The sequence below is a fragment of the Andrographis paniculata genome, unplaced genomic scaffold, assembly GCF_009805555.1.
Source record: "Andrographis paniculata isolate CXL003 unplaced genomic scaffold, ASM980555v1 Contig64END, whole genome shotgun sequence".
NCBI lineage: Eukaryota > Viridiplantae > Streptophyta > Magnoliopsida > Lamiales > Acanthaceae > Andrographis > Andrographis paniculata.
Genome location: NW_026137600.1, coordinates 47,793 through 74,857, shown reverse-complemented (window position 1 = coordinate 74,857; position 27,065 = coordinate 47,793). Strand labels below are relative to the sequence as shown.

General features: G+C 35.1%; 1 protein-coding gene and 1 pseudogene across 1 annotated transcript; one reads left to right on the top strand and one right to left on the bottom strand.

Annotated features, from left to right (window-relative positions):
* Positions 1-2: 2 nt before the first annotated feature.
* Positions 3-709, top strand: LOC127261907 (glyceraldehyde-3-phosphate dehydrogenase A, chloroplastic-like; annotated as a pseudogene).
* Positions 710-1,882: 1,173 nt separating this feature from the next.
* LOC127261718 (mediator of RNA polymerase II transcription subunit 23) lies at positions 1,883-25,409 on the bottom strand. The gene is made up of 21 exons (XM_051290061.1): positions 25,106-25,409; positions 24,956-24,999; positions 23,738-23,837; positions 22,658-23,638; positions 21,220-21,454; positions 19,772-19,989; positions 19,010-19,217; positions 17,681-17,961; positions 17,399-17,482; positions 13,923-14,017; positions 12,998-13,160; positions 12,663-12,908; positions 10,144-10,314; positions 9,906-10,019; positions 9,670-9,795; positions 5,071-5,219; positions 4,233-4,473; positions 3,394-4,147; positions 2,992-3,173; positions 2,422-2,525; positions 1,883-2,342 (listed from the first exon to the last, which is right to left on the bottom strand). Exons 1-21 carry the CDS (start codon positions 25,268-25,270, stop codon positions 2,156-2,158), a joined length of 4,848 nt encoding a protein of 1,615 aa, XP_051146018.1. The 5' UTR covers positions 25,271-25,409; the 3' UTR covers positions 1,883-2,155.
* Between the last annotated feature and the right edge of the window lie 1,656 nt (positions 25,410-27,065).

Below are 27,065 nucleotides of genomic sequence, written 5' to 3'. Positions count from 1 at the left end.
TGAAAGGGACAATGACCACGACTCAGTCGTACACCGGTGACCAGAGGCTTCATGACCTGAGACGCGCACGCACGTGCAGCAGTGCCCAACATAGACATAGTGCCAACATCCACCAGTGCAGCCAAGGCAGTGACGCTCGTCCTCCCGCAGCTCAAAAGGCAAGGATTGCCCTCCGTGTCCCTACACCCAATGTCTTCGTCGTGGACCTCATCATGCAGGTCGAGAAGAAGACATTCGCGGACGAAGTCAACGCCGCATTCGGAGAGGCTGCAGACAAAGAGTGTATATGATGGATGAGCCCCTCGTCTTTGTGGATTTCCGGTGCAACGATGTGTCATCGACTGTCAACTCCTCCCTGACCATGGTCTTGGGCGACGACATGGTGAAGGTCATCGCCTGGTACGGCAATGATTGGGGCTACTCGAAATGCGTCTTTGAACTCGTTGATATCGTCCCAAACAAGCGGTGAGAAGTAAGCAAAGAAGATCATACAAAGCATCCCCTATTCTTTTCTTTCATTCTTATTCCTATTCTTTTCTTTCATTCTTATTCAAGTTCGTCATATATTTAGAGTTCACATTGTTAGTTAAACAGGGGTATTGCGAGAAGTAAATTTACGGAAGTTAGATACACGCCTTTGGTGGACGACATTCTAACTTAAAGATAAAATCATTTTCGTCTCCGATAAAAGTGGCACCTCAGATCATCGGAGCTTGGTGACGGAACTTCGTGAACAAAACGAGAGAGGAATTTAGTTAAGCAGTTGCCGAAAAGTTAGAAGAGAAAGAGTGAATGTGTGTTTAGAATGAAGATGAAACACTTTATATAGGCAATGGCAGGAATCAATCCGGACTTTAATTTATTCTAATTTTAAACATTCCCTTTGAAGCTGTCATAATTGATTATAATAACAAATTTTTCTTTTTTGTGAAAGTTTATTCTAATTTTAAACTTTTTAGTTTGAAATTATTGTAATTTATTTTAATTCTAAACTTTTTGTTTGAAAATTCATGCAACAGATAATATTTTATTCTGATAACAGTGTGAATTAGATAGTATATCCGGGTTTAAGTTAGGACTACACAATTCAATTTGTCTAGCCAAAATATTAACCAAATTTTATATACAAAAATAATTAATATTTATTTATTTCGCTCACCAATTAATAGATTATGTAAATAACCGATTATCCAACACACATTAATCAAAGATGCAAGGAATTTTCGATCATATGAAATAATGATTACATAACCATAAGTTCATTTTGTCCCTCGCCATGGACAACATAAGCCAGTTCGAGGCTCCATCTCTTCTGCAACAAAGGAGGCTCGCCTCCCTACATTTATACCAACTCTTTCTCTATCGAACAAGTTCGTCAAGGAAATCGTCCAACATTTTTGACGTAACATGAGGCATCACAAAGACATGAGCCAAGTTTCCCGTGTAGGAGTAGGAGAGTTGCTAGCGTCGAGCTTTTGTTGGATGGGATGGGATGGGCCGGCCTATATCAACATTATTTCAAACTCAATGTGGAACTGTAAAAACCAAGAGTTTACTCATGGTAAAGCCAGTCTGAAAATGCGCAACTAGGCAAGATGACCTAAAACGTCATGGACGGTCATATTTACTTATGTGTGTAGTTTGACTAATATATTATTTTTTGTTTTATATATTATAAGGGTTTACTAATCAATATTGCTTATTCATTTATTTAATTTTGTCAATTTAATTTTTAAAAATTTAAATAACATAATCACTTGTACGGAAGATAACGTGTGTAAATTATATATTATAGAGATCAAACACTTGCACTATAAAACATATTTTACACAACAAATAGAAGCTCGAATAATATAATTACTTAACGAATAAATACAACGTGAACACAAATACTTAAAATTATATTAATTTCGACTCACTAATAACTATAGATGTGTACAATGAGGCACTGTGCGTATTGACGCTCATCAAAACTATAATAAGATCTCTACAGTTTCCTAAAATCATAAAAATTAACTGTCTTGACAATAAATTATTATATTAAAACATCTCAACCTATGAAAAATTAACTTTGTTGATAAAAAATTACTATATTAAAACATCTCAACCTATGAATTATCATTACTCATCACATCAACACTTCATTTGATAGGGTTTAGGATTTAGAATTAACGGTTGTATATACTGAACAGTTAACATCATTTTTTAAGTGAGTAAGAAGATGCTGTACATCTGGGCGTAAATTTTCAGCTGCTCTGCCAATAAGAGCTAGGATTTCTGCTCTTGGTTTGCTGCTTGGTTGTACAGGTCCTCCTTGCCCTTCATAATGAACAATATGATGCCTAAAGAAGATAAAATGACCAAAAAATAAGCTAACGCTGGACCGAATGCATCTCTACTCATATTGAAACAATAACTTACAGAAAGTCTATAATATCAGATATCTCAGATGCTTCTACAGGAGCCTGTGACTGCACGTTCTTTCCAAATACATCTGCCATGACACTTAATAGCCCCGACAATATCTGATAGACAATGTTGAAAATGATTATGTCAAAAGAAATCATAGATTAAAAAAAAGAACACAACATTGACGCCGGACTTCAGATTTACCCAAGGGGACATTTCTGGAATATATCATCAAAACAAATAAACACTCATCCACCATAGTCATTTCACACAACCTGGCATTTCTGGTCGTGCATTTTCATTATATAGATAACTTTTCATTTTGTTAATTGGTTTTACAAGAGAACACTTCTAAGTAAACACAAATTTCTAGACCTAAAAAAGTGGTCCCAAGGTGGAGGCAAGGTTCTTATAGGACCCTGGCTCATACCCCACCCTAGACCCAAGTGGTTTTCAAAACCAAAACCTGTTCTTGTTATCAAAATCATCCAATTTCAGACAGACTTGAGTTGGGACAGGGTCAACTTTAACGACTGTCTGTCCTAGTTCTAACAAAACTAATTAAAGCGAACACTAACATACCTTACTGAACAGGGTGTGCGCATTGGCCAGTCGTGGAAGCAAAGGACCCATAATACGGAAAGCTATTCTCAATCCTGCAATTGATGTCACAGGTTTGAGATGCTTAATGATAAGAAGCGATCCCTCCAGCCACTCAAGAGGAAGGTTGCTGAAGAAAGAATGCAGCAAGGCCACCACATTACCTGGATAAAACAACATAAGCAAACTTTTTAGCCTTAGTAAGGAAACATCACATACTATATAGGAAGAGACCACTTCAATGCGCTGAAGTATATATGTTGCAAAGAAACTCAGAAGAACCAGCAGCAGATACTACTACTACATAAATTTACAACGAAAGTAGTTGGAGATAATGCAGTAACAAATTATGCAGTTCATGACTGAAATATGAAAGATTCATACCAATGGCTGTAGAGGTGTTGTCCTGGGCAGCCCATGTTGGATCTAACAACGCATAGCAAACAGATGACTCAAGTTCACCTACTGACCTTTTACCATCAGACAGCCACCAACTCTCTTTTATTACCCGCGATGCTTCTATATAGAACTGAACATGAAACTCAGGGGGTAGCTGAGCTAAAAGTAGACCACATGCCTGGATTAACAAGCAGGATAATTGCTGGCAAGTGTAACCACTTCGCCAAACAAAGCTAGACGTACTTAATCCTGAAATAGGAGTTCTGGTTGCACCTAAAGAATCAGTGCTTCCTCCAGATGGAGAAGTTGGCAAGACAGAACTTTGACCAACACCAGTGGGATGTAATCCATTGACAGATTGAACCAGAGTTGGTTGTATGTGCACAACAATTTGAACAAGAGATGATATAATCTGTGATGCAGTTACAGGAAGAGAGAGGATTTCAATCACGGCTGTTTCAAGAATCAGCTGTGTATATGTTCCAGGATCCTGGATTTGATAGAATGGCTTCTGTCCTTCAGGAGCTACTGGAGTAGCCTGTGACGTTGTGTGAACCTTGTTATGTGGTACTCGTACAGAACTGTTGGAATTTTCTCCCACTTGTCCGTTTTTAGAAGAGTTGAGCGGAGGAATTACATGATTCACCAGGCCCAATAGGAGAGTTGCGAAGTAATCCAGCGGACAACTTGTAGCATTAGATATATTGATATGCTGAGGGAAAGACTCAGAAAATGGAATCTATGTACAACAAAAGACACCAGAAAAAATAATTAATTAAGAGAAATATTATAGGGAAATTTCAAGATTGAAAACCAATCACCACCTTTTTCACATCCAACACGCTCAAGATCCGATGAATAAGTTTCCCTGGAAGATGGCCATAGAAATAGGCAAGTATATCTCGCACAAAAGTAAAATTCAAAGGATAGTAATGAAGGAAGGTGGAATAAACTTGGATAATTCTGTCAGCAGCATCAAAAGCATCATTCTCGATAAGCCTATATAGGATCAGGGGAATAACTGGAAGCAATCTTGCAGCAATATCATCAAAAAATGTTGGGCACCTAGCAGCATTATGTGTGTCAATAATAAAGTTCTTGTTAAAAATATGCAATGCCATTTTCTAACAATAAATAACATTACATTCTCAAAACTACTATGGTATCAACTGTCCAATGTCGGATTTGTTAACAAGGGTAAATGGTTAACATGTGTAGGAAATGAAGAAAAAAAAGTAATCGAAGATAAATTATAAAATACTATACATGCATAAACAAATGATAACATATGTAAAGTTGGTCATAAGGTAAACGACTTGATATATCCAGGAAATGTATAATGCAATAACAAAAAGATAAAGATCTAAAACAATACTTAAGCATACATAAAGCTTTCCTGAATGAATGGTGAGCATATGCTATAAGGATAGCAGAGAACAGTCACACTCAGAACCAACAAACACCATGTAAAGCATGCAATGAAATTCAAATTTAACAAAAAAGATGTTGAGGATAGATCTATTGTGTCCAGCTAATGCATGCAAGTATTGAACAATATCTGGTGCAAAAACATTTAATTAAATCTCATTTTTAGTTTCTACAACTAAAAACATGGGAACTTGACCTATCCACCAACTAATTGTGTTTTTGAAAATATATCACCTTTCCTTCCACGATAAATGATTTCCAAGTGCCTTTTGCAATTCTTGCCGCTTGAAAGTTCCAGTAAAAAGCCAATGTTCAGGTTGACCACGGTTTATGAGATACGATTTCACTTTTTGCTGAAGCTCCTTGCTGTCTAGTATATTTATCTATTATATAGAACATGAAAAATAAAAATAAAAAATCAAACGACAGAGACATTCACTTCTCACAGAACACATCCAAACCTATGGATTGTATCTCTCATGTAACCAAGAATAGAAAGTTGTAGAAATTTTGGGGAAAGTATATTATTTTTATTAAAAAAAAAAAGAGTTGAGAATACACATACACACACATATATATATATATAGGTATAGAAGAGAATCAATCTAACAAACAAAACCTAATAATCCTAACTATATCAAGATATGAATCTATTTAGATTATACTAATTTAACACTCCCTTCAAGTTGGAGCTTACAAATCATACGATCCAAGCTTGTTATATATAAACTCGGATCTAGAACCTCTAAGGTCTTTTGTTAAATCTTTGCAAATTGGTCATTTGAAGACACATATCTGGTGTCCATACCGGATGAAGTGACAATCTACTTCAATATAATTAGTTCGTTCATAAAATACCGGATTTGATGCAATGTACAGTATTGTTTGGTTATCACATTACAATTTCATCTACATCACCTCATAGAACTTGAGTTCACAATGTAATTATTTAACTCAGAAAAGCTCATATGTCGTGGTTAAGGTCATAGCACGATACTCATCTTGGGTACTAAACAACCAAATCTTATGTCTTACTTTCCAAGATATCAAATTATCTTCAACAAACACATAATAGCCCAAGGTAGAATGCCTATCGAGTGAAGATCCTGACCACTCAATCCAAACAAACAATTTTGGAGGGATCGTGATTTGGAAATCTCAACTCTTAAGATACACCGTAGTGGTCCCAAATCCTTAATCTGAAATAGTTGTGCAAGTGCTTCTTGACCTGGTGATGCCATCCATATTTTCCTCGGCAATGACTATAATAAAAATAGAAAATCAAGTAAATGTAACTTCTCTCTGAATTATGCTTATAGAATATGGTATGATTAGATGAGCATTGTGTCATTCCGAATTTTTGAATGACTAAGTCATAACCCTGCCCGCAGGGATTGTTTAAAGCCATAGAGTGAGCAACGGAGACAACAAATGAGATCAGACTTCTTTGCTCTATATACACCTTCTCTTGAAGTTTATTGCGTAAGAAAACATTTTTAAGCAGAGGCCAACTACGCATAACTATCATGGAGAGAAAAAGACAAATAGAAGACAACTTGGTGACAAGAGAGTTTTCTTATAGTCATCCTTATACACCTGAGTAATGCCGTTCACGACAAGCTATTCTTTGAGACGGTCAATACGACCATAAGAGCCAACCTTGACTAAATAAACCCATCAACAAGCAACAAATATCTTTATTGGCAGCAACAAAACCAGCTTCCAAATATGTATCTATATATATTCTGATCGGAGACCAGCTTCCAAATATTGTTAGCATGCAAAGTAAATACTTCCTCTACTATAGTTTGACAACGCCCTGAATAGTCCAAAGCCTCATGCCAAGAGTGGGAATACACATAGAATCTAATGCAGATGCAACCCTTCACTTGGAATGAGATAGCTAAGAAAAATGGTAAATAAGATTGGGATTACGAGTGGACCGAAAACCTTCAACGCAGGGCAACTAGTGATGGTTGAGCCGCAACTGAAAAAGGTGACGGAACAAAAGCTGAGTCATTAATAAGTGTAGGTTACGGTGAGGTAAGTATATTTTTTCCGATGCCATGTATCTCGACTATAAACCTGAAGGAGAAGTTTGGAAGGAAAGGTCTAGGAGCCATATATATTGAGGATGGAGGTGAGAAGAAAGATACACCGTAAAATATGGTGACAACTCAGAAAATGTAACATCCATGCTAAAATAATATCAATGAGTGAAAGGAAAATAACACTAATAACCCTTTTGAACCTCAATAGTATCCAACCTCAATAGTATCCAAGGAAAACACATTTGATTGATTAATGACATAATTTATCCAAACTATAAGAATAGTCATAAACAAAACATATACAACCAAACACACAAAGTGGTAAGGAATATACAGACACATAAGGCACACAACGGGTAAGGTATATAAAGACACATTAGGCTAAAGACAAGTGATAGGAATTTGACGAACTAAGACAGTGAACGGAAGGCGATTAATAAGAAAATATGTTGTAAGGATATCATCAACCCAAAACTGAAAAAGAACATTATAATGTATGAATATCTTACAAGTTATTTCTAGTAAATGACAATTCATGTGCTGAGCACTTCATTTTATTGGGGGTTGAAAGGCCAGGCGACGATAAATAATACCCAATACGACACAAAATCACTAAATGAATGAGAAATTTATATCATTCTTCAAAATCTTATTAGAGATGAACTTGTGTACGAATTTCAGCAAAAAACTTTTGAATATAATAAGTAATTCAAATTGATTTTTCACTAAATAAACCCAAGTACACCGAATAAAATCATCAATAGAAGTAACAAAATATTGAAAGTCAAGAGTCGAAATAGCACGATGGAGACCTCAAATATTAGAGTGAACTAATGTGAAGGGCTTAGATGCCTGATTATTTCTACGTTTGGGGAAATTGTACAAGATTACTTCCAAGCTCGCATAACTTACATGATAACAAAGACGGATAATAGGGATGACTTAGTCGTTGGCAGAACAATTCAAGAGACTCAATAGAAGCAGTAGCAAGGGTAGAGGATAGGCTGAAGGAGTCATTTAGGCAATATAGCCTATGAAACTATGTTCGGAACCAATCTTATGCCCCATGCTGCAATCTTAAATAACAAGATAATTGTTTGTTACTAAGATGGAACAATCTAAATCTTTAATAATTCGAGTAGCATATGAGTTTAAATGAACTTTGGGGTACATAAAAGGTAAAGTAAAGAAGTAAGCTAGATGATGCTCTACCAATAACTTGAGGATATGCTTTATTATCATTACCAAAAGTAACATGGGTCAATGAGTTTGGCCAATGGAATGTGGAAAATAAAGAGGAATTACGACACATGATCAGTTGCACTAGAGTCTCATAAACCCAATCTAAATTGAGAAAAAACGACAAAAAGAATCTGGGCATCTAAAGAGGTGGTAAAACTTGTGGCGGATGACTGATTGGATACCTAGAACTGAAGGAATACATCATAATTGGCACAAATTATAGAAATGGAATTAGATAGATGACGAACACTTAATCAATAAAACAGTAACTACATTTGTCGTATGAGGGCGTCCATGAAAGCTATAACAACATTCTTAAGTATGACCCATCTTGCGACAATAGGTACAACGCATACAGAGGTGTCTAATACCACTTGACTTAGAAAAGTCAACCATAGGTAGAGATAGAGGTAATGCCACATAGAAAAATTCTATTAGAAGCGACAACAGTACGACGGCAGACAATGACAACATCTGACATGTGAGGTGGGTAGCACGTGCCGGTGTAGCGTGTGTCAGCGGAAGACATCAGAAAAGGGCTGAAAATTGGTCATAACCAAAGAAATTTCTGGTTCAAATGGGTGTGACCTACCGCCATGATTCGTATGTAAAGTTTCTCGTTATGTTGTGATGGTTTGAGTGGGCCAAGTGGGAGAATGTTAGTTTAATTAATTATTTAATCATATTTGAATTTTGATTATTTTTTAATTATCTTATATAATTAAACTAACCTTAAATTGTGGCCCACTTTTCTCCCATTAAGTCCATCGTGATGGACGGTTTTTCTTTTTAATTATAAATACTCTCACATACGGGTTACTAAACCTACTCTCAGAAAATTAGAATACACCATCGCTATTTGAGAGCCAGAGTTTGACAACATCCTAGGGTTCCAGGATCCGGCAACATCTTCACGGGTTCCAAAGTTTGGCAACATTCTCCCAAGGGTTCCTGGCAACACCATCTTCCCACGGTTCTAATTCTACCGTTTGCTTGAAGAAGAGAGTATTGAGAACAAATTTAATTTTTAGCAATGGCTGGAGATTTGTTTAAATTCCGCTTCTGCTAACATATTTGATTATATGTTTATTTTCTAACCTTTGGAAGCTTTTTTACTATGGATGGGAACGCCGGTTCACAAGAAATCTTGATTATGGTGGTGGTTGGATGAAAAGGTTGTTCGAACGGGCGCTGGAGAAAAGTTAAAGTTTTTGCCAAACTAAGATTTAATCCAAATTAGGATCTTGGGCAGCAGCAGAACAATAAACCCTAATAGGCTCTCATGCCACATAGAAATTTAGAGAAAAGTATATTATTATTTATAGAAAAAAAAAAGAAAAAAAAAAAAGTAGAGAATACATATCTATATATAAGTATAGAAGAGAATCAATCTAACAAACAAAAAATAATAATACTAACTATATTAAGATATGAATCTATCTAGATTATACTAATCTAACAAAAGTAAATATTTACCCAAACAATAAAATAAAATAATAGGTAAAAAGTGTATAGCATAACCATAGGGTAGCAAACATACCACAATTCGCAGAGCTTGAGGATCATCGTCACGGTCGATAAGTGCTAAGAGTAAAATATCTAAGGGCAGAAGCTCATGAGTCCAAACAAAGAAGGTGATATTAGCACATGCTTTCAGCATAAGATCCTGATCACAGAGAATTTGAATTCTTCAACTATTTCAGAAACATACCAGGTTGCAGCCAATTATGACAATAAACAGAATATAAAAAATGAAATGTGTGAAAGAGAATGCACCTGCAAGGAACGGCCACGTTGCAGTTCCAAGTTGAAGTGATGTAGTAGGACATCCACCATTGTGTATATATTATCAGTAACTTCTTCAGGGGAAAATTCTCTCAAAACACGGCCCTGCGATTAATCATTCAGTCACATGAAAGAGCACATAGTGCAATGACACAGATTGCAGACTAAATAAGTGAAAAAGCTTGAGGAAATAATTTGTATGCATAGTTTGTGTTATTGTGATACTTACAAGATGCAAACTGTTTATGCTCTCAGGATGGCCATACATCAATATCCAAACACCGGCACAAAGATATTGGCGATGTTGAGGGAAACTGTGATTAATGTAAGTCATGACGTATGTTGGATCAGCAGATGTAGAAAGAAGCTGGGTGCATTGATTAATCACAGTTGTTTCTGCCTGCCAACCACCATCCGTATTTATTTTAAAAATTATGTAGATTTTTTCAGAAAACAATATCAATATTCTGTGCAGTTTTCTCCTAAGTATAGAAAGTCTCTTCAGAGTCATGGAAATAACACTTCTAAATATCTACCTTCAATAAATTAAATGCACCAAAATATATGTCATCCTTTTAAGAATTTGAAGTAAAGCCCCTGCTGATGACTCAACCCTACTCATAACAATGTTTCCGGCCTTTCAGCAGTTACTGTGCTTCTTCTTTTCAGCACGCTTCTTATAATAATTTATTAAAATTTGAGATTTTCATAATGGAAAAGGGAATTATTCCTAAAATCTTCCACAACCAAGAGAAGACTCAAAACATTATGTGCAAAATACACTTTGCCTAATTGACATTGAAAAATGAATGTTTTGGATTTGTATAATGCCTTAGCTTAACTGTTTATGTTTACCTTCGATACGTAATCTAAGAAACAATGTCATCGTACTTAGCTAGTTTAATCTTCAACCTATCATTGTATTCTAACTGTGAGACATCGTGTTGAGTGATATAAGAAACCACACAAGTTCAATATTCTATAAAAGCTCACAATTTCACATTCTAATGGAGAAGCCTATGAATGACCTATCATTTGATACTGAAAATGATCAAAATCTTTGACTGAGGTAGATCAAATCTGTAACGATGAAGTAACTTCTCACATTCATGCTCTTGAGTAGTACTGGTGTCAAGCATTAGAACATGAAACTTTTGTCAAGAAGATTCAATTTCACAAGAGGAGACAATACAATCCAGTATAGATAATGTAATTGCGGTATACATATATAAGCAATTTAGATCCAAGTAGGGTAAGAAGATTGAAGTGTTTGGTAAGTAGGAAATAATTATAGGTCAGGCTCAGAAGACTTCAAAACAGAACACACAGTTGAAAATCAATTTTGGCCCAACTTCATCTCTATGCAGTATGGATATCAAACAAGTGATCTAATAGGCCCTGCTCTGTGAATCACAAATGGAGATCTGCAGACAATACATGGTTCAAAGCTTTGATTTTTTTGGGTTTTTATGATATGCATTGACAAATTACCAATCGCAGAGGATGAGACTCGTCTTTTAGAGTTATCCTTGTTAAAGTCAGCCATAGGAACACACAAAAATTAGATAGTACATAACCTACAAATCGTAAAGCCGATGAGGTATACAATAAGGCTGAACTCCAGGGAAAATGTTAGGTTGAAGATTTCGAGTCATGCACTCCCATGTAACAGCACATGAGGATTAGCATGTTCTGATTGTGGAACATGGCATAGTTTGCAGTGACCAAATTATGAGGGTCATCTAATTGGAACATAAAAAAACAATGGTCAGGAGTGGTTGCAAAAACACATGGATGAGTCAATCTAGGGTCTGCAGAGAAAACCTGGTTATACCATGAAATCGACAGAGCTGTAAAATCATATAACTGTACTAAATTAACTGGAAAAGAATATTAAAACTTATTTCCATAACCTGCTTAAAACAAAAGCTAAAGATATCTAACAAAAGAATAAGAAAGCACAAAGAAGACAACACATACAAGTTATTAATCATGTAGCCTTAGTCCACCAGATAATTATCTTTTTATCACAGCCCATTGGAAGCTAAAATCCTAATGACCATCCAAGATGAAGACCCAACTTCAATTTTGATATTCATGACTTTATCATGCGAACAAACATGAAAATCATAAGTTCACAATTTTGACTAAAAAAAAAGTCATATTTTGAAGTGGCCTGTTATGTCTCATGTACTGCCTCAACTAGATCTCAAAATGGAAATCATATATCAACAGATAAAGGATTTATACATTTGGCTCAAGTCATCACCACAAATTCATAGATCATGCACCATGGGTGAAGTCTAATGCCCTGTTTTAGGGTTGTATCAAATTTTCATCCAGGAAAGAAAGTCCATTTCTGTGACTCACAATCCCAACTCCCAAGTTTATCATACACAGGATACATGTTTATGTTCGATGCTGCGATATACTAGAAACTATTTGTAGTTCTGCATCTTCACATCAACCCCAATCCACCCAACCCCTCTTGGACAAAGATAAAATAAAAATCAGAAAAAGGCATTATGTCCTTTATATTGCTTGTTTAGTTACTAGAACTTTTGTAAGAACATATTGGCAAACGGAGAGGAATCGATGTAAGATTTTTTTACTCTTCAGGAGGTGGTTAGGTACCTCTTTCAAATTACAGTGGTGTTTGTAGGCAAGTATAACGTGAAATGAAATCATTGGGGCCTGGCATATTTTTCATGTGCATGTGTGGGACAGGGGGATGAGGAAGAGATGTACCTGCTGCCATGCTTGAATAGCTAAGCCCCTTTTATCTATCCGACCAGCCATAGCGTCCCGTAACATAGAAGGGAAATGACGGAGAGTCCTTTCAGACCATGCATGTTGACTGGCAGCCAAAATCTGTTCTAACATCGTTTGAAGGTACAGCATGTGTTCAACCTCCGCAATGCCACGAGTTTTGATGATGATGGAAAGAGTAGTAACTGTTATCCGATTTAAAGTCTCAGTAAACTCAGTTGGACCCTGAGTTGTTTATCAGCCAGACAAAACTAATTACTATATATCAATATGACAAAGCAATCTAAAAAGAAAAGTGATTAAGTGTTGCCCACCTTCCCATCCCTCTTCACATAAAAAAACTCCCTCATTGACAGGATAAGATTCAAGCACAAGTTTTCAGCTAATCGGAAGGAACGATGATCTCCTCGTTTCCCTTTCAGTGTAGCAAGAATTTTTGTGACATCATGAATTAAACCTTTACTCTTCCCTTGGTACCTTGAAAAGGAATTGACATCAAAACTAACTGATCACCACTTTTGACTGCACAATTAACTCTAGGATTGACAAGGAAGGTTAAATGGAGGGTGATTCAAGCTCAACTCTGATAACAAAAGCTTTTTCTCTGCTAAATGATTTAAGATTGCATAGAGAATTTAAGGGGAAAAAAAATTTATAACCACATTAATTGCATGTTCAGATTCAGAAATAAGTTTTAAATATACAAATTTCTGTTTAATATCAAACCAAGCATGGAAATAAAATAGTCTGTTTAGCTTCAAAAAACATAGACACCACCTAATTGTAGTTAACAAAATGAAGGTATAACATGTTACATGCCTCTTCTCATTTACATGTTTTCTTGTTAGTCTCTGGACAAATTTTATTGTATATCTGCAAACATTTTAGGTGGTAATAAAATTTGCCAAGGCTGTAGTGTTACAAAACCAATAAGCTAATAGAGAAAAGGACAATACTAACATACTATGTTTAATAGCTCAAAATTACAGCACAAGGTATATCCATCATTGCGCAGCAAATTACACTGCCCTATACATACAGCTAAATTGGCTGATCATAACAAGAAAAATCAAGCACATTGAAACACATTTCCACATGTCCTCACCACCCAATGACTTATTGGGGCCAGAGGCTGTTCCTTTATTGTGGCACTACTTCACAGCCAAACAATACAACTAAATATTTCAGCTATTTAAGATATTCAACATCCAAGGTAACCAAGAGAAAGGTATTCCTCACCTGTAGAGTGAAAGCAAACGGTAATTTAGAATTTCAAAGACCAAGATTAAAGAAGCTGGTTTGCTTATGGGAGATTGATTCCTCTGGGTTACTTGCTGCAAATGAGTTTTGAGAAAAGCTAGTAAGCGCTTGTACCAATAGAACATAAAAGAAGAGAGGTCAATCACAAGAGCACACACATTGTACACCTAATGGAGATATTAGCTAAAGTAAAAAATACATAGACCGACTTTATAGTTTACACATTTTTAAATAAAATAAAAATGTGGAAACAAAAAATCTCTGAGGACCCATGTAAAGGATTTAATCAAAATTGATTGTGCTAAAGCTAACAAATATATCTCAAGAGAAAACAAACAAGAACGGTGTCAATCTACCATAGCACAGAATGGCAACTATATGAACAACTTTAAAATACCAAAACATCGAAGTACAAAGACTTGCAAAATACTATAAGCCTTCAAACAAATTAAATGACATCACTCTCATGAAACACCTCTGATGAATTCACTAAGAAAAGATACACACTTATGCTTCGCAAATTCACAAACCACACAATGAAAAGCTCTCAATAGCAAGACCTTTGAATACATGTGGAAACAAAAGTTGAATGACATGAAATAAAGGATGACCTAGACAATTGTAATGAAACCAGATTGTTTCTTTATTGGATAAGGATGCTTTGGAAAAAAAAGAGAGAATGAGATGAGTTGTTCTTGCTAACAATTTTTTAGTTTGGTGTTTTAAGGTGATAGAGGTCGTCCCATTCACTAGCATGTCCAATTTTCCTTTAGAACCCACGTCATGAAATACACAAGAAACCTCGCGAAAAGTTACATTATAGTTTGAATCATGATTCATGAGTGAGTTTTCAAATAAAAATCAGGTTTGTGGATAGAGTAGGATCATGAAGGCCATTCTTCAAGACAAGTGAGTGGCTTAGTTTAACATCTCTGATTACTGCTACGGTTATAAGGGAACCATTTTTGCTAGCTATTATTCTGTTGCTTGCTTGGACAAGGGGAGTAGGTAAGGAAGAAGGTGGGTGATGAGTCATGTGTCAGTTGCAACAGAATCCACAGCCCATGAATAAGTAAATGTCTTATCCAAGGCATTTGGTCCAATGAATGATTGAGATGTACCTGAATATACTAGAGAAAATGTACCCGAGGGATTCTCCAGACTACCAAAGATTTCAACCAAACAATGTCTACCTTGGTGAAGCCATGAAATTCATGAGATTGCATTGCATTCTCTAAAGCTGCATCATTGACCTGCCCCTATACCTGTGACTACCCCATCGGTCCTTACTCTCGACTGGGTGGCTTGTCATGAAGTTTCTAACACAGTCTTGGATGTCTAGATTTTTAAGACTATAGGCACCATAAATTGTTACGGTTTTGTGTTCCAGTTTGACCTGACTGTCCAATATCTAAAGATACTTTCTTGTTCTATTGGTTAGCATATTTGTTGTTTCTTACCACCATGGCTGGGCCCAATTAGTACTAGCGGAATCAAGCATTATCCCTTTTCTACTTTCTTCATTCGAATTAGCAAAATAACTTCATTAAGGCATGGCATTTTCCATCTCCCATGATTTTGGATCCTAACTTATCAATTTCTGGATTAAGTCCCACTGAAAAATCATAAATCGTGTCATGCTCAATAAACTCTTTAAGTACGGTTGAATCCTCCGCCCATTTACCCTTATAACATTGTAGTGATCAAGTTCTAGCCACAAAGACTTCAATTGGTTACCGTACTCAGTTACCATCTTTCTTCCTTGCTTTGCGCTTGTTGTCTTCACTTCGACATAAAAAAAATTGAGCAGTTCACTATGACATAAAAAAAAAAAAAAATTGAGCAGTGTATGTGCCTTTGAACAGGTTTGTTGGATAGTCCCCCAAATCTCCTTTCGGTGGATAGGAACATGCATGCGTCACTAATTTCTGGGTTCATCCACAGCCAGGCATAATCATGGAATCTTTCTCATCCCACGATTCAAATGCAGGGACTTCTCTACTTGGTCCATACCCTGTTGGATCTAGATCTTTCGTTTGCCCTTCAATATGGTACATACCAATCTAGATAACTCCTTTCATTAAGTCCATATGCACCCCAAACAGCTTGAAGTTCACTTGATACTTGAGGACAGATGATCTCCTCAGATTGTGCTGTGGTGTTTGAGTTGGTGGCATATTCAGTAGGTAAGGACATCTTTGGTAGCAGGAACATTAAAGACTTGAATCAGGAGAACAAACACAGTTTAGAGAGAAATGCAAAGCAGCATAGACGGCTCGATTGTCAATTTCACAGCATTGAAGGGTGGAGCGGAAAAAACACCGAAAAGAAAACTGTAAGGCTGTAAAACAGGAATCCTAGCTGTGTAACTCCGATACCATGACAAAATGAGAAATAATCCTTCTTTATTGTATTAGGATAAACTAAACAAAGCTTATATTCATTCACACTACTCTTGCTAACATAGATAATCAAATCCTATAATTTAAGGGAATCAAATCAGTAAAAAAGAAGGAATCAATCAGTACCTACCTATTCTATTTTTAGCAAACTAATCACAAAATAACCCATTCCCTAAAATATACGTACTACATGCCTTTTTTTCACAGTATACATATCTCATTCCTTTATTTCCACACAAATGCTAGTGTTTAAAAAAGGAATTGGATCATACATTGAATGAATGCATGTCTTTTTCTACACTAATGACTTTTTTCATAAAATGAGCATGATGCTCGATAAAATTGCATGGTGATTAAACTAAATATTCTTGTTGTCTTTGTTGGAACAATATTTTATTGATTGACCATGCTACTTCATTGAGCAAAATAATCATTTTCTTTCAGCACATCTGAACACAACTCATTCAGCACAAGATCTGAACCATCTATGAAAAAGTGAGTACATGTTTTATTAATCTAACATAAATCTGAGATCAATACTTAGGCTCTACATTAGAGGCTTATCAATTTGATTTCCCTCATACGAGATACAAGAATATTATGTTCTTAGTGTTAGTTTATTCCAAGGGGTCATTGCTCCTTTGCCATTGCTCCTGAATCCTGATGATCCACAACATTAGAAACCTAGGTCATCTAACAACTTAAATTAACTGGAATGTATCATAGTATATTTATTTATGTGAAAATTCATCACCATAAGCTATCAAATGCATAGTCATTCTTTATCATGGAATACTTTATCACAAAGGGATGGCCATAGAAATTTGAACTTCACACTTTGATTAAATGTAAGATTTCACATTTATTTATCGATTGAAATACACATGTATATTTACATAAATCAAAATTCGAACAGCACTTATCTAGATATATATTCAAAAATATATCTTATAAAAAATGAGCATTCAAATATATCGTGAAAGGCACCACCATATAAGGCTTGACCAGAAATAACACAAAATACGACAAAGAGAAAGAAAAAATAAAAAATACCGTTAAAAGCGAGCGGAACATTGCATGAGGAGCAATTAGCAGCAGTCGAGCATATGTTTCAACCATTGCAATGCTAGGAACAATCTGTTTTAGAATGTAGCATAGTCAAAGTAATAAAGTATGGTCATAGATTCACAATGCAAATATCTGCTATGAGGAGGAGCCAATAACCATTAACGAAATACGATCCACAAAAATCACAAAGAATTCCATCCAAAAAGAAATTTATAAGTATATTGATTACAAAAACATGTTGGGAAGAAAATATAAGGTGATCCTTACCTGTCCAGAAAACAAAGAATCTTCCATATGATACCCCAATTTCAAGCATAAATTTATTGAGAACCCAGATAACAAAGATATTGGCAATGGGCTAACTTCCTGCATCACCATCAATCTCTCACTTGATTGTAGATTTGATCCAGGTAGTATCTCTGTTACTCCACCAGAGGCTAACCAGCTCATAACTGTTTCACACGCTGGCTGCGCCATGGTGTACGAGACAACCCAAAACATCCCAACTGACCTCTCATCCATATTCATATAGTCCATGATATGTTCACCTAAAATTTGAAGCTAGAATAAGAATAACATAAACAGTATCTTCAAAAAGGGGCGGGAATAAAATAAGTATGCATAGAGTTGACAAAATCCAAAAAGAAAAGAAAAAAAAAAGGATTCATATTATAGTTATAGTTCTAATGGGTTTGATAGAGAGCAGAGTGAGGAGAGCACAAGGTTGAAATGAAAAAGGAAGAGGAGTCTTGGCCGGTACTTGTATATGGACGACGGGGATAGGCTTAGGCGTGTTGTTCACGGGTTTAGGCTTCCATTAGTCTTCTTAACTAGTTTTTGTTATATCTTAGATAGGCTTATCTTTTTTTGAGTTATGTATTGAGTGAACTCATTTTATTTTTAATTAGTAGGGTTTAGTATGGATAATAAACGTGAGATCATTAGGATAAGGAAGATCATAGTTTCATAATGGAAGAAAGGAGTCTGCAAGCTATTAGATCCCATTTGATTGTTCTTATCCTATTCATTATGTTCCCATCAGGGTTGGACAGAGAGACTGCACAGAGAAAGAAATTAGAGTGTGTTTGTTTGGATTATTTGTTTTTATTTCTACTATTCATAAATTTTTTTACCCCAAAAACATCAAATCAAATACATATTTTTTACTTTTATATTACATTAAAAATTATTTTTACATTCAAACATCACATCAATTCCTATTTATATCACATCAAACAACTATTCAAATTCAAAATTTTATTATTCAGACACTTATATATTGAATACATGTCAGTAAAGTGAAATTTATATAATTACCCAAGCAGGTGGAAACAGAGTAATTTAGTCCAAATAGGAATCTAACAAACAAAATTATTTGATAGAACTATTTTACAGCATTTAATTGGTAACACCTAACATCAGTTAGTAACTACAGGCTTACAGCTATAATCTAAAAGGGCTATTTATATAATTTTAATTTCCTTAGTAATATGTCTTGATTCAGTGACAGAAATCATTTAATTGTGTTAATCGCATAAATTTGGGGTACACAACCCTTAAGCTCATTAACTCAGAATTGCATGAACAGGCAACTACCTTTGCTGGCTTGCCTCCACCATTCATCTATCTGCTTTCCCTTTTGAAGCTGCTCATTATTCAAATATTCTCTGGTTGAAGTATTTAGTGACCAAATTCGCAAGTTCTGACAACTACTAATGAAGTCTAGTAAGATATTTTGGGGGTTATTAGGATCAGAGCTTCTGTCTTCCTTATGGAATGAGAGGATCTTTCTGGTTGTCTCCACCTAAAAACAGATTGTTTTCATAATCAAATCATCAGTCGGTGGCAGATGTATTAAGGGCCTTGCCCCAGCCCACCCCTATTTTTTTGGGTTATTTTTATTTATTTAAAATATATATATTTATATAATATATATAAAATATTTGAAATAAATAAAATAATAATAATAAAAACATCAAATGTTGATTTTTTTTTTTTTTGTTTTTAATGAGAAATTGTACTATTTTTTTATTTCAAAAGATACATATATGAATAGTTACAATATATAGTCATAATTGATGCTACATAATTTATTATTTTTTAATAATAAAAAAAAAAGTATTTTATTTTATAAAAAAAATTATTTTTAAATTTTAAAAAATCCCCCCCCCCCCCCCCCCCATAGTATTCTGGTCCAACCAGTGTCATCAGTTATTACTTCAGAACAAAACATAAAAATAAATTTAACACAAATAAAATAAAGAGTTCTAAAGCCATAGAATTCAATAATTCTGAATTGATAAAACAGCATAAAGGATATGTAAAATGATGAGAAACACCACAAATATCAAATTCTACCTTTCTTGGGTCCGTGTTTAGTGCATTCATTACAAGCTCTACACGGATAACTTGAGCAAGTAACCATGTAACATGATTTGTTCTAAGGATATGTTGATCGGTGTCTTGGAGTCGAGAAACTAGCTTGTCAACAAAATCAACAAAATCAATGCATCCATGTTTCATGAGGAAAAAGAACACATCAGAAAATATAAGCCACTCCTGCCAGCAGTTCATCTCTGCACATTAACAAATACAATAAACACATTGGAGATTGGAGAATGAACAAAAAAATAACATAAAGGCAGTTTGATATTATATTCTCAATAGATCACATACAGGAATTCTCTTCTTAAGATATATATATATATACACATAACACATATATATAACAATAAAGCTGTTATATTTCATATGGAAGATATATAGACATTTTTGCCTAGAAATAAATAACAATAGCTACCATGTAATTGTAGGCATTGAGATATTGTCAAGTACCAAATGTGCAAGGACATATAATTCAAATTTCCCATACATGTAACATTGCCCCTGCTGTGAACTGGTTTGATACCAAACTTCTTCTTCATCTAATTATGGCTTCATACTCCCTACATATTTTCAACTACAACATAGAAGAAACAACTAATATTTCAATAGTGTTCTTGTACTATCCAAGCAGTTCAAAGAAAGCTTTAATTTGGGTAGCTCAAGGTAGCGAAAATTTTCCATTCCAAACTTTTAGATGAGATAAATAATTTATTGCACGCCTCACTGAAAAAAAAAAAAAAAAAAAAAGGAAGTCTAGACATTTGCATAGCCCAGGCAATCAAGCCTCATAATCCTCTTCTATAGTACTAGAAGAGCAAGATATAAATCATGATTTTACTAAAAAAAACCATTGTGATTACTATCGAGAGTCATCGATTGAATTTTTTAAGCTTAGTGAGAATGTTTATTGATCAATGATAGTAGTCATTCATCAGCCACAAACTCTTAGAACATATAGATGATCATTTCAAATAAAAATTTTAAGCTTTTAGTTAGGCCTCTAAATATCCATTTATATTTATATATTCTTCAACAACAAGACCTGTCACATGTAGACACAGTTCAGGTTACATTTTACACAAGATACTAATCCATAATTGCATAACAATGAAGATTTGAACAAGGCATCATACCATTCTTTATTGAACTCATATATTAAATTCAAATACTAAGTGAGGAACCCATAATTTAGTCAACTAACTTGAACACAGGGTTATCAAATGCAACTAGTTACTTCCTCACCTGGTCAGCTACACACTCAACACAAGATTATTCAAAGAAATATAGATTTGAAGTACATTTCGAAGTAAGGAAATCACAAACTTTTTACGAGGTTTGGAGTTTTGAGTATTCATTTTGATGTATGCAAAAGGTTGTGGTAAAAAAAAATAGTAATAGAGAAATTTAAAATAATAACTTACCTGAATTTGTCAGCTTCAATAATTCCACGATTCTATCAATAGTTGCCTCACTAATCATTTCAGATGTGAAAACTGCACCAGGAGTAGGTCCCTGTGCATGAAGCCTATGGCAAGGTGCCAAAAGAAGCACACGCCTCCACCAATCAGGAGATGGTGTGTTACGGAAACCATGCCTCAAGCATCGCAGAGCTCTCTCCCAGTCGAGACTTCCTCTTTGAATGCATATTGCAAGTTCCTGAACACAAATAGAGAAGTTGACCAATCCATACACCTACACAACCTCAAGAAGTCCGGATGTTTACTTCAAGTTTCAGGTTTTGTAAAAACTAGGGGTTTGTTTGGTTGTTTTCGCTACACTTGGTTACATTAGCCTATTTTTTCTACTCTAAAAAACATCACATTCTAAATTTATTTTTCATTCAAAATATCAAATTATATACTTACTTTTATATCATATCAAACAATTTTCAATTAAAAATTTTACTACTCTAAAAACACAACTAAACAAGCCCTGGGACATTAACAAACCTATACAACTATATTAGTGAAAAAAATTATTGATAATAAACTTTAATTTAATCCTCAGGGGAGATCAATAGGCTAGTACACCTTTCTGTACAACACTGTCATAAGATACAATTATCCAAGTGTTTGTGTATATAACATAAGTAGCGCCTTGCCTACACATTTTTTTAAGGGTGTGTTTGTTTGAAGGATTTTGGAGGATTTCCACTATTCATCCAATTTTTTCCCCCCAAAAACATCAAATCAAACACCTATTTTTCATTTTTTATATTATACTAAAAATCAATTTTACATTCAAAACATCACATCAAACCCTATTTATATCACATCATACAACTATTCAAATTCAAAATTTTTACTATTCAAATTCCAATCCAAAATCCAAACCCCCAAACAAACACACCCTAAGTAAATTTTTTTGGCCTGTGTTGCACTGCTTCCAGTTAGCAATAAGATTAGTCTAGAATCCTCCAAGCTGCAATGCCAAAGTTTAAGTTCAGCAATATTTATGTCTAACATTAAAACTTATAGGCCAGTATGAAGTACTGAAGAAATATTAGGCGATCTTCTGGCATTCACTAGTGAACTGAAGCAATCAAAGGTGTTTTAATGGAATACAAATGAAAGGAGAGCCCTATCAACAGTAGCCATTTCAGTCATGGAAGATGAAGAAACATAAAATCTAACAGTATATAACAACTATCTACACTCTTCTGCCTTCTAGAAGATTCTATGGGATTGTGGAACTCTAATGCAAGTTTCTAGGCTCTTCCTACAACAAAATAAATTTCACTTCGTTTCTTAAGTGATACTCCAATTTGCATGCACTCATATTTGATTTTCTAGTTAATAAATTATGTTTATAAATTGGGAAGATAACAGCTCCTAGAAACTCAACAGAGAATGGCATTACCTCCCCGTGCAAAGGTTCTCCAAGAACACTTGGATATGTAATTGGCGAATATCTCATGTTAGTAACAGTTTCACCAGATATGTTGGTAGTAGCCTGAGGCAAGAGTCTAGGGGTTCCAAAAGTAGGGCTGTGAAGGTGTTGATCTAACATTTGCATGTGTGTTGCCATCATATCTCGTCTCCTATGAATCTCCAAGATAAGGGTAAACAATGCCTCATCATCTGGTATATTTTCAATAAATGGCAAACCACTGCGTATTAGCTCATAAAATGGTACACGGCATTTACCATCCTCAACTAACGACCAAATCACATTTAGACAATTGTGCAACCATTCAATCAAGGCTTTATCAGGCTTCCAAAATTTTGCACTATCAAATTCATCAAGCCCGTGCTGCTTTTGATCCCAATTAACAAGCCAATTCAGCATGTGGTTAAAGATATCTGCATGTGTAACTGGCTTCAGATTAGAATCTAGGCCAATCAAAATGATCTTGCAAGATAGTTGACGGAGACTGCTTATAGCATTTTCTCTGGCTGATATGCTGATCCTTTCCAGCTGCTGACCAGTGCAAGTTACATCATTGGACTTCATGGGAGACAATACAGCACAAGATGATGGATCAGCTGTTGACATTGCCGGAGATCCAATACCATGAACTGAAGCCAAAGGGGATGCAGGGTTTGATGATTGGTAATGAGTCGAATTAGTGACTGCACTTGAATGCACAAGAACTCCTGATTGTGAAGATGTTGCAGAAGCTACAGCAGCAACTGCTTGACTACCCTGACCAATTGGTGTCTCAGCAGAAGAAACTGAGGACAGAAGAGCTGGTAGAAAAGTGTCCCAATTTATGTTTCCTATATTGTACAAACGACCCAGTGCAAATAGTAAAAACTCAGCCCTTGGAGCATGACCACAGCATTGTATAACCATAGAAATTAAGACAGACTCTGTTACAGCCCGTAGTTGTTCCTGGTCCTGGAAAAAAACACATTATAAAATCACAAAGCAAAGGTATAACAAACAAAGAATGGATCTTAAAACAAAAATAATAGAAAATTGATATCAACAACATACGAGAAACTGGCGTTGTATCTGCTCGAAATCAAAGAGGAACTGCTCATTAGGGGGAGGAAGTTCTCTATTAATAGCGGTAACCCGTTTCTGAGCTTTATTCCTGCCATTTGGTTGATCGTTATCCATTAGAACAGTTTACTCGTATGCTATATCATGAAATTGATTACATGAAGAATGTAAAATAGATTCCCACCAGAGTCCTGTTATCCAATACATACAGAAACAGAAGAAAATTACTTTTATAATTATTGAAAGAACTTTATTGCTTTAGCTCTGTGTGTGCAGTTGATCGAGTCAATAAGTGGTTGAATTCTGAGTTATTTTAGTTACTTAATTATCTTTTACTAAGTCTTAGGCACTAGGTGTTGTGATCCTAATTCACAGGAAATGAAACAGTTAGCTGTTAGGATGTATGAGTCTACTGTAAAAATGGCTTTCTTATTAGAATTGTTCTTCTCTTTTGTATCAACAGATTTCCTTTCAGATCTTGCTAGTCAAATTTTGGTTTCTACATATGCATGTTGGTGCCATCAAGAATATTTTTCCATTTACTACATGTAAATGGGCAAGGCACCAACATAGAACTTAGAACTAGCACAAGTGAACTCTGGAAGCAGAAAAAGCAAGTTTAAGTCCCGCTAAACACAGATAAGGGGCATGCTTGGATCGTTTGACTTGACAGCTCCAAATGAAGACAAATCAACAAATGTGCCCAGGCTTGCGCATAGGAATTTTATTTGCATTAAAACCAATAATAGTTTTCATTGAGGATTCAACTAACAGAGATACACATCTAAAAACTTCAGAATATTTTTGGTCTCTTTCAGCAGGTACTAGTAATTTGCATTATTTAGTCCAGGAGCGTAATTCTTTTGCTTAATCCTTGTAAACAGGATAGGTGGTCAAGACAGGAGAAGGGGTGGGAATTTAAATAAGTAGAGACACTCATCCTTACAGCAATCTTCAAGCATCCAGGCACTAATTTTACCCATCACCCCGCATACCAGTTAAATTGCAATCCAATGCCAAGCAGTAAACATATCCAAGATAACAAATAAAACGTACGAATTTTCTCGATCAGTATATAATGCTCGGTAAAAAAAAAAAAAAAAAAACATTTGCAAACAGTACAAAACTTTGGAAATTGACGGTTAAAGAAGATATAGTACAGTTTGATGTATGTAGAATAATCTATTACAAAATACGATTGTAACTCACGGGGGTTCTTTAGCTGATTCATCTGATTTCTGCCGCTCGGTCCGCTGCGGCATCACCAAAATAAAAATTCAAAACAAACGTTCAAAACAGAGGGCGTTGTAAAAGTACCTTTATTGATTCTTTTCTTTTTTCTAGGTATGGTAAACGTACCCCCAAGTATTGATTGAAAAGGTCAACAATGGCTGGTCGAGCCGGGTGGAAATGATAAGCACGAGAAGATGAGGAAGAAGAAGCCCGCTGCTGGTGCTGCTGCGTGTTCTGTTGCTCCATCTCCGAGATGGCAGTGGGTAGGCCCGGAGTTGGTGCTCGATGCATTTTCTGGTAATAACACTGCCAAGCTCTGACTCGAAGAGCAACCCGTAGTCCTGTAGGAGAGTCGAACACCCAAAGGATGAATATAAGCGGGGCACCGGATCTCCGGTCTTCCTGCCCTCTCTCCTGTCATGTTGGTCGGTCATTTTTTTCCTTTTATTTTTATATGTAAAAACAAATTAAATAAATAAAATTTAAAAATTGCAATTAGATATTAGAGTATTTCCAATTATTATATAATAGTATAAGAATATTGGTGAGTGTATAACAATATATATAATGGTGATAGTAGTGTGTGTAAATGAGGCGTGTATATATATATATGGATGTAAATAAATCGAGAGAGAGAAAGCAGAGAATGAAATTTGGTCGTGTATTTCATTATATTGTATTGGGTATTTATAGCATAACAATAAATGATATTTGTGGTTAATAATATACCACAAGTCATCATGCTTACTACGTATATAGTATGTCAAAGCATCCAAATAGCATCTACTTAATTACTACGTGTACGTTTCGTAGCACTCTCTCTTACATGCTTTCATACGAAGAATATATTTCGTTAAAATCTTACTATGAAAATATCATGTGGGAAAAAAAATCATAGTGAAGGAAAAAAAATATATCATTCTTGTATTAATGTGCTCCCCTGTTTTGAACTTTATTTGATGTCTTTATCCGATGCATTTCAATTTCTTGCACCAGTTTGTTGAATGTTGCAGTCGGTAACGCCTTCGTAAATAAATCTGCAAAATTTCGGACGATCAAATTTATTGCACATTAATTTCACAACTTTTCTGAAGATCGTGGGTGAAAAAGAACTTCGAAGATATGTGCTTTGTCTGATCGCCTTTAATATATCATTCTTTTAACTGAGCTATACAAGTTGCATTGTCTTTGAATAATATTGTAGGAGGTAATACATCATTAAAAATCAAGCCACAATTTTTATGAATATGGTGAGTCATGGACCTCAACCAAACGCATTCATGACTAACTTCGTGAATTGCTAAAACCTCAGCATGGCTTGAAGAAGTAGCTGTTATCGTCTGTTTAGCAGATCTTCAAGAGATTGCGGTTTCACCACAAGTAAATAAATAGCCAGTTTGAGATTTTGCTTTGTGTGAATTAGACAGATAATCAGCATCAGCATAACCAATTAATTTATTTCGAAATTCACTCGAATAAAATAGACCGAGGTCATGAGTCCCCTGAAGGTAACGAAAAATATGTTTGATACCGTTCCAATATCGTAGAGGATGCGCTAAACCTGACCAGTAGATTTACTGGAAAAGATATATTTGGTCTGGTACAATTTGCAAGGTACATTAATGCTGAGATATGGTATCTCGGGGCCAAGTATTTATTCATTTTCTTCTCTTGGCCTAAATGGATCTTTACTGGGATCAAGAGATATGACCACCATTAGTGTACTTAGAGAGTGAGATTTATCCATATAAAATTGATTTTATACCTTTTGAGTATATGTGGATTGATAGATAAATATTCCATTATTAACATGATCAACTTGTAATCCCAAACAATATTTTGTCTTTCCAGAGTCTTTGATCTCAAATTCTTTATTTAGATATTCAATTGCAATTTGGATCTCTTTTGGAGTTCCAATTAAATTGAGATCATCAACATATATTGCAATAATGACAAAATTTGATCCATTTTTCTTTATAAAGACGAATGGGCATATTGGATAATTAGTATAACCTTATTTTATTAAACATTCACTAAGACGGTTATACCACATTCGCCATGATTGTTTAAGTCCATATAATGACTT

What these genes read in the sequence shown, in the direction of transcription:
- LOC127261718 (XM_051290061.1), bottom strand. Translation starts at nt 25,270, where the DNA reads ATGCATCGAGCACCAACTCCGGGCCTACCCACTGCCATCTCGGAGATG. An exon ending in AACGTGGCCGTTCCTTGCAG is followed by an intron (nt 9,796 to 9,905) that starts GTGCATTCTCTT and finishes CTCTGTGATCAG; the next exon opens with GATCTTATGCTGAAAGCATG. An exon ending in GCGTGTTGGATGTGAAAAAG is followed by an intron (nt 4,148 to 4,232) that starts GTGGTGATTGGT and finishes TGTTGTACATAG; the next exon opens with ATTCCATTTTCTGAGTCTTT.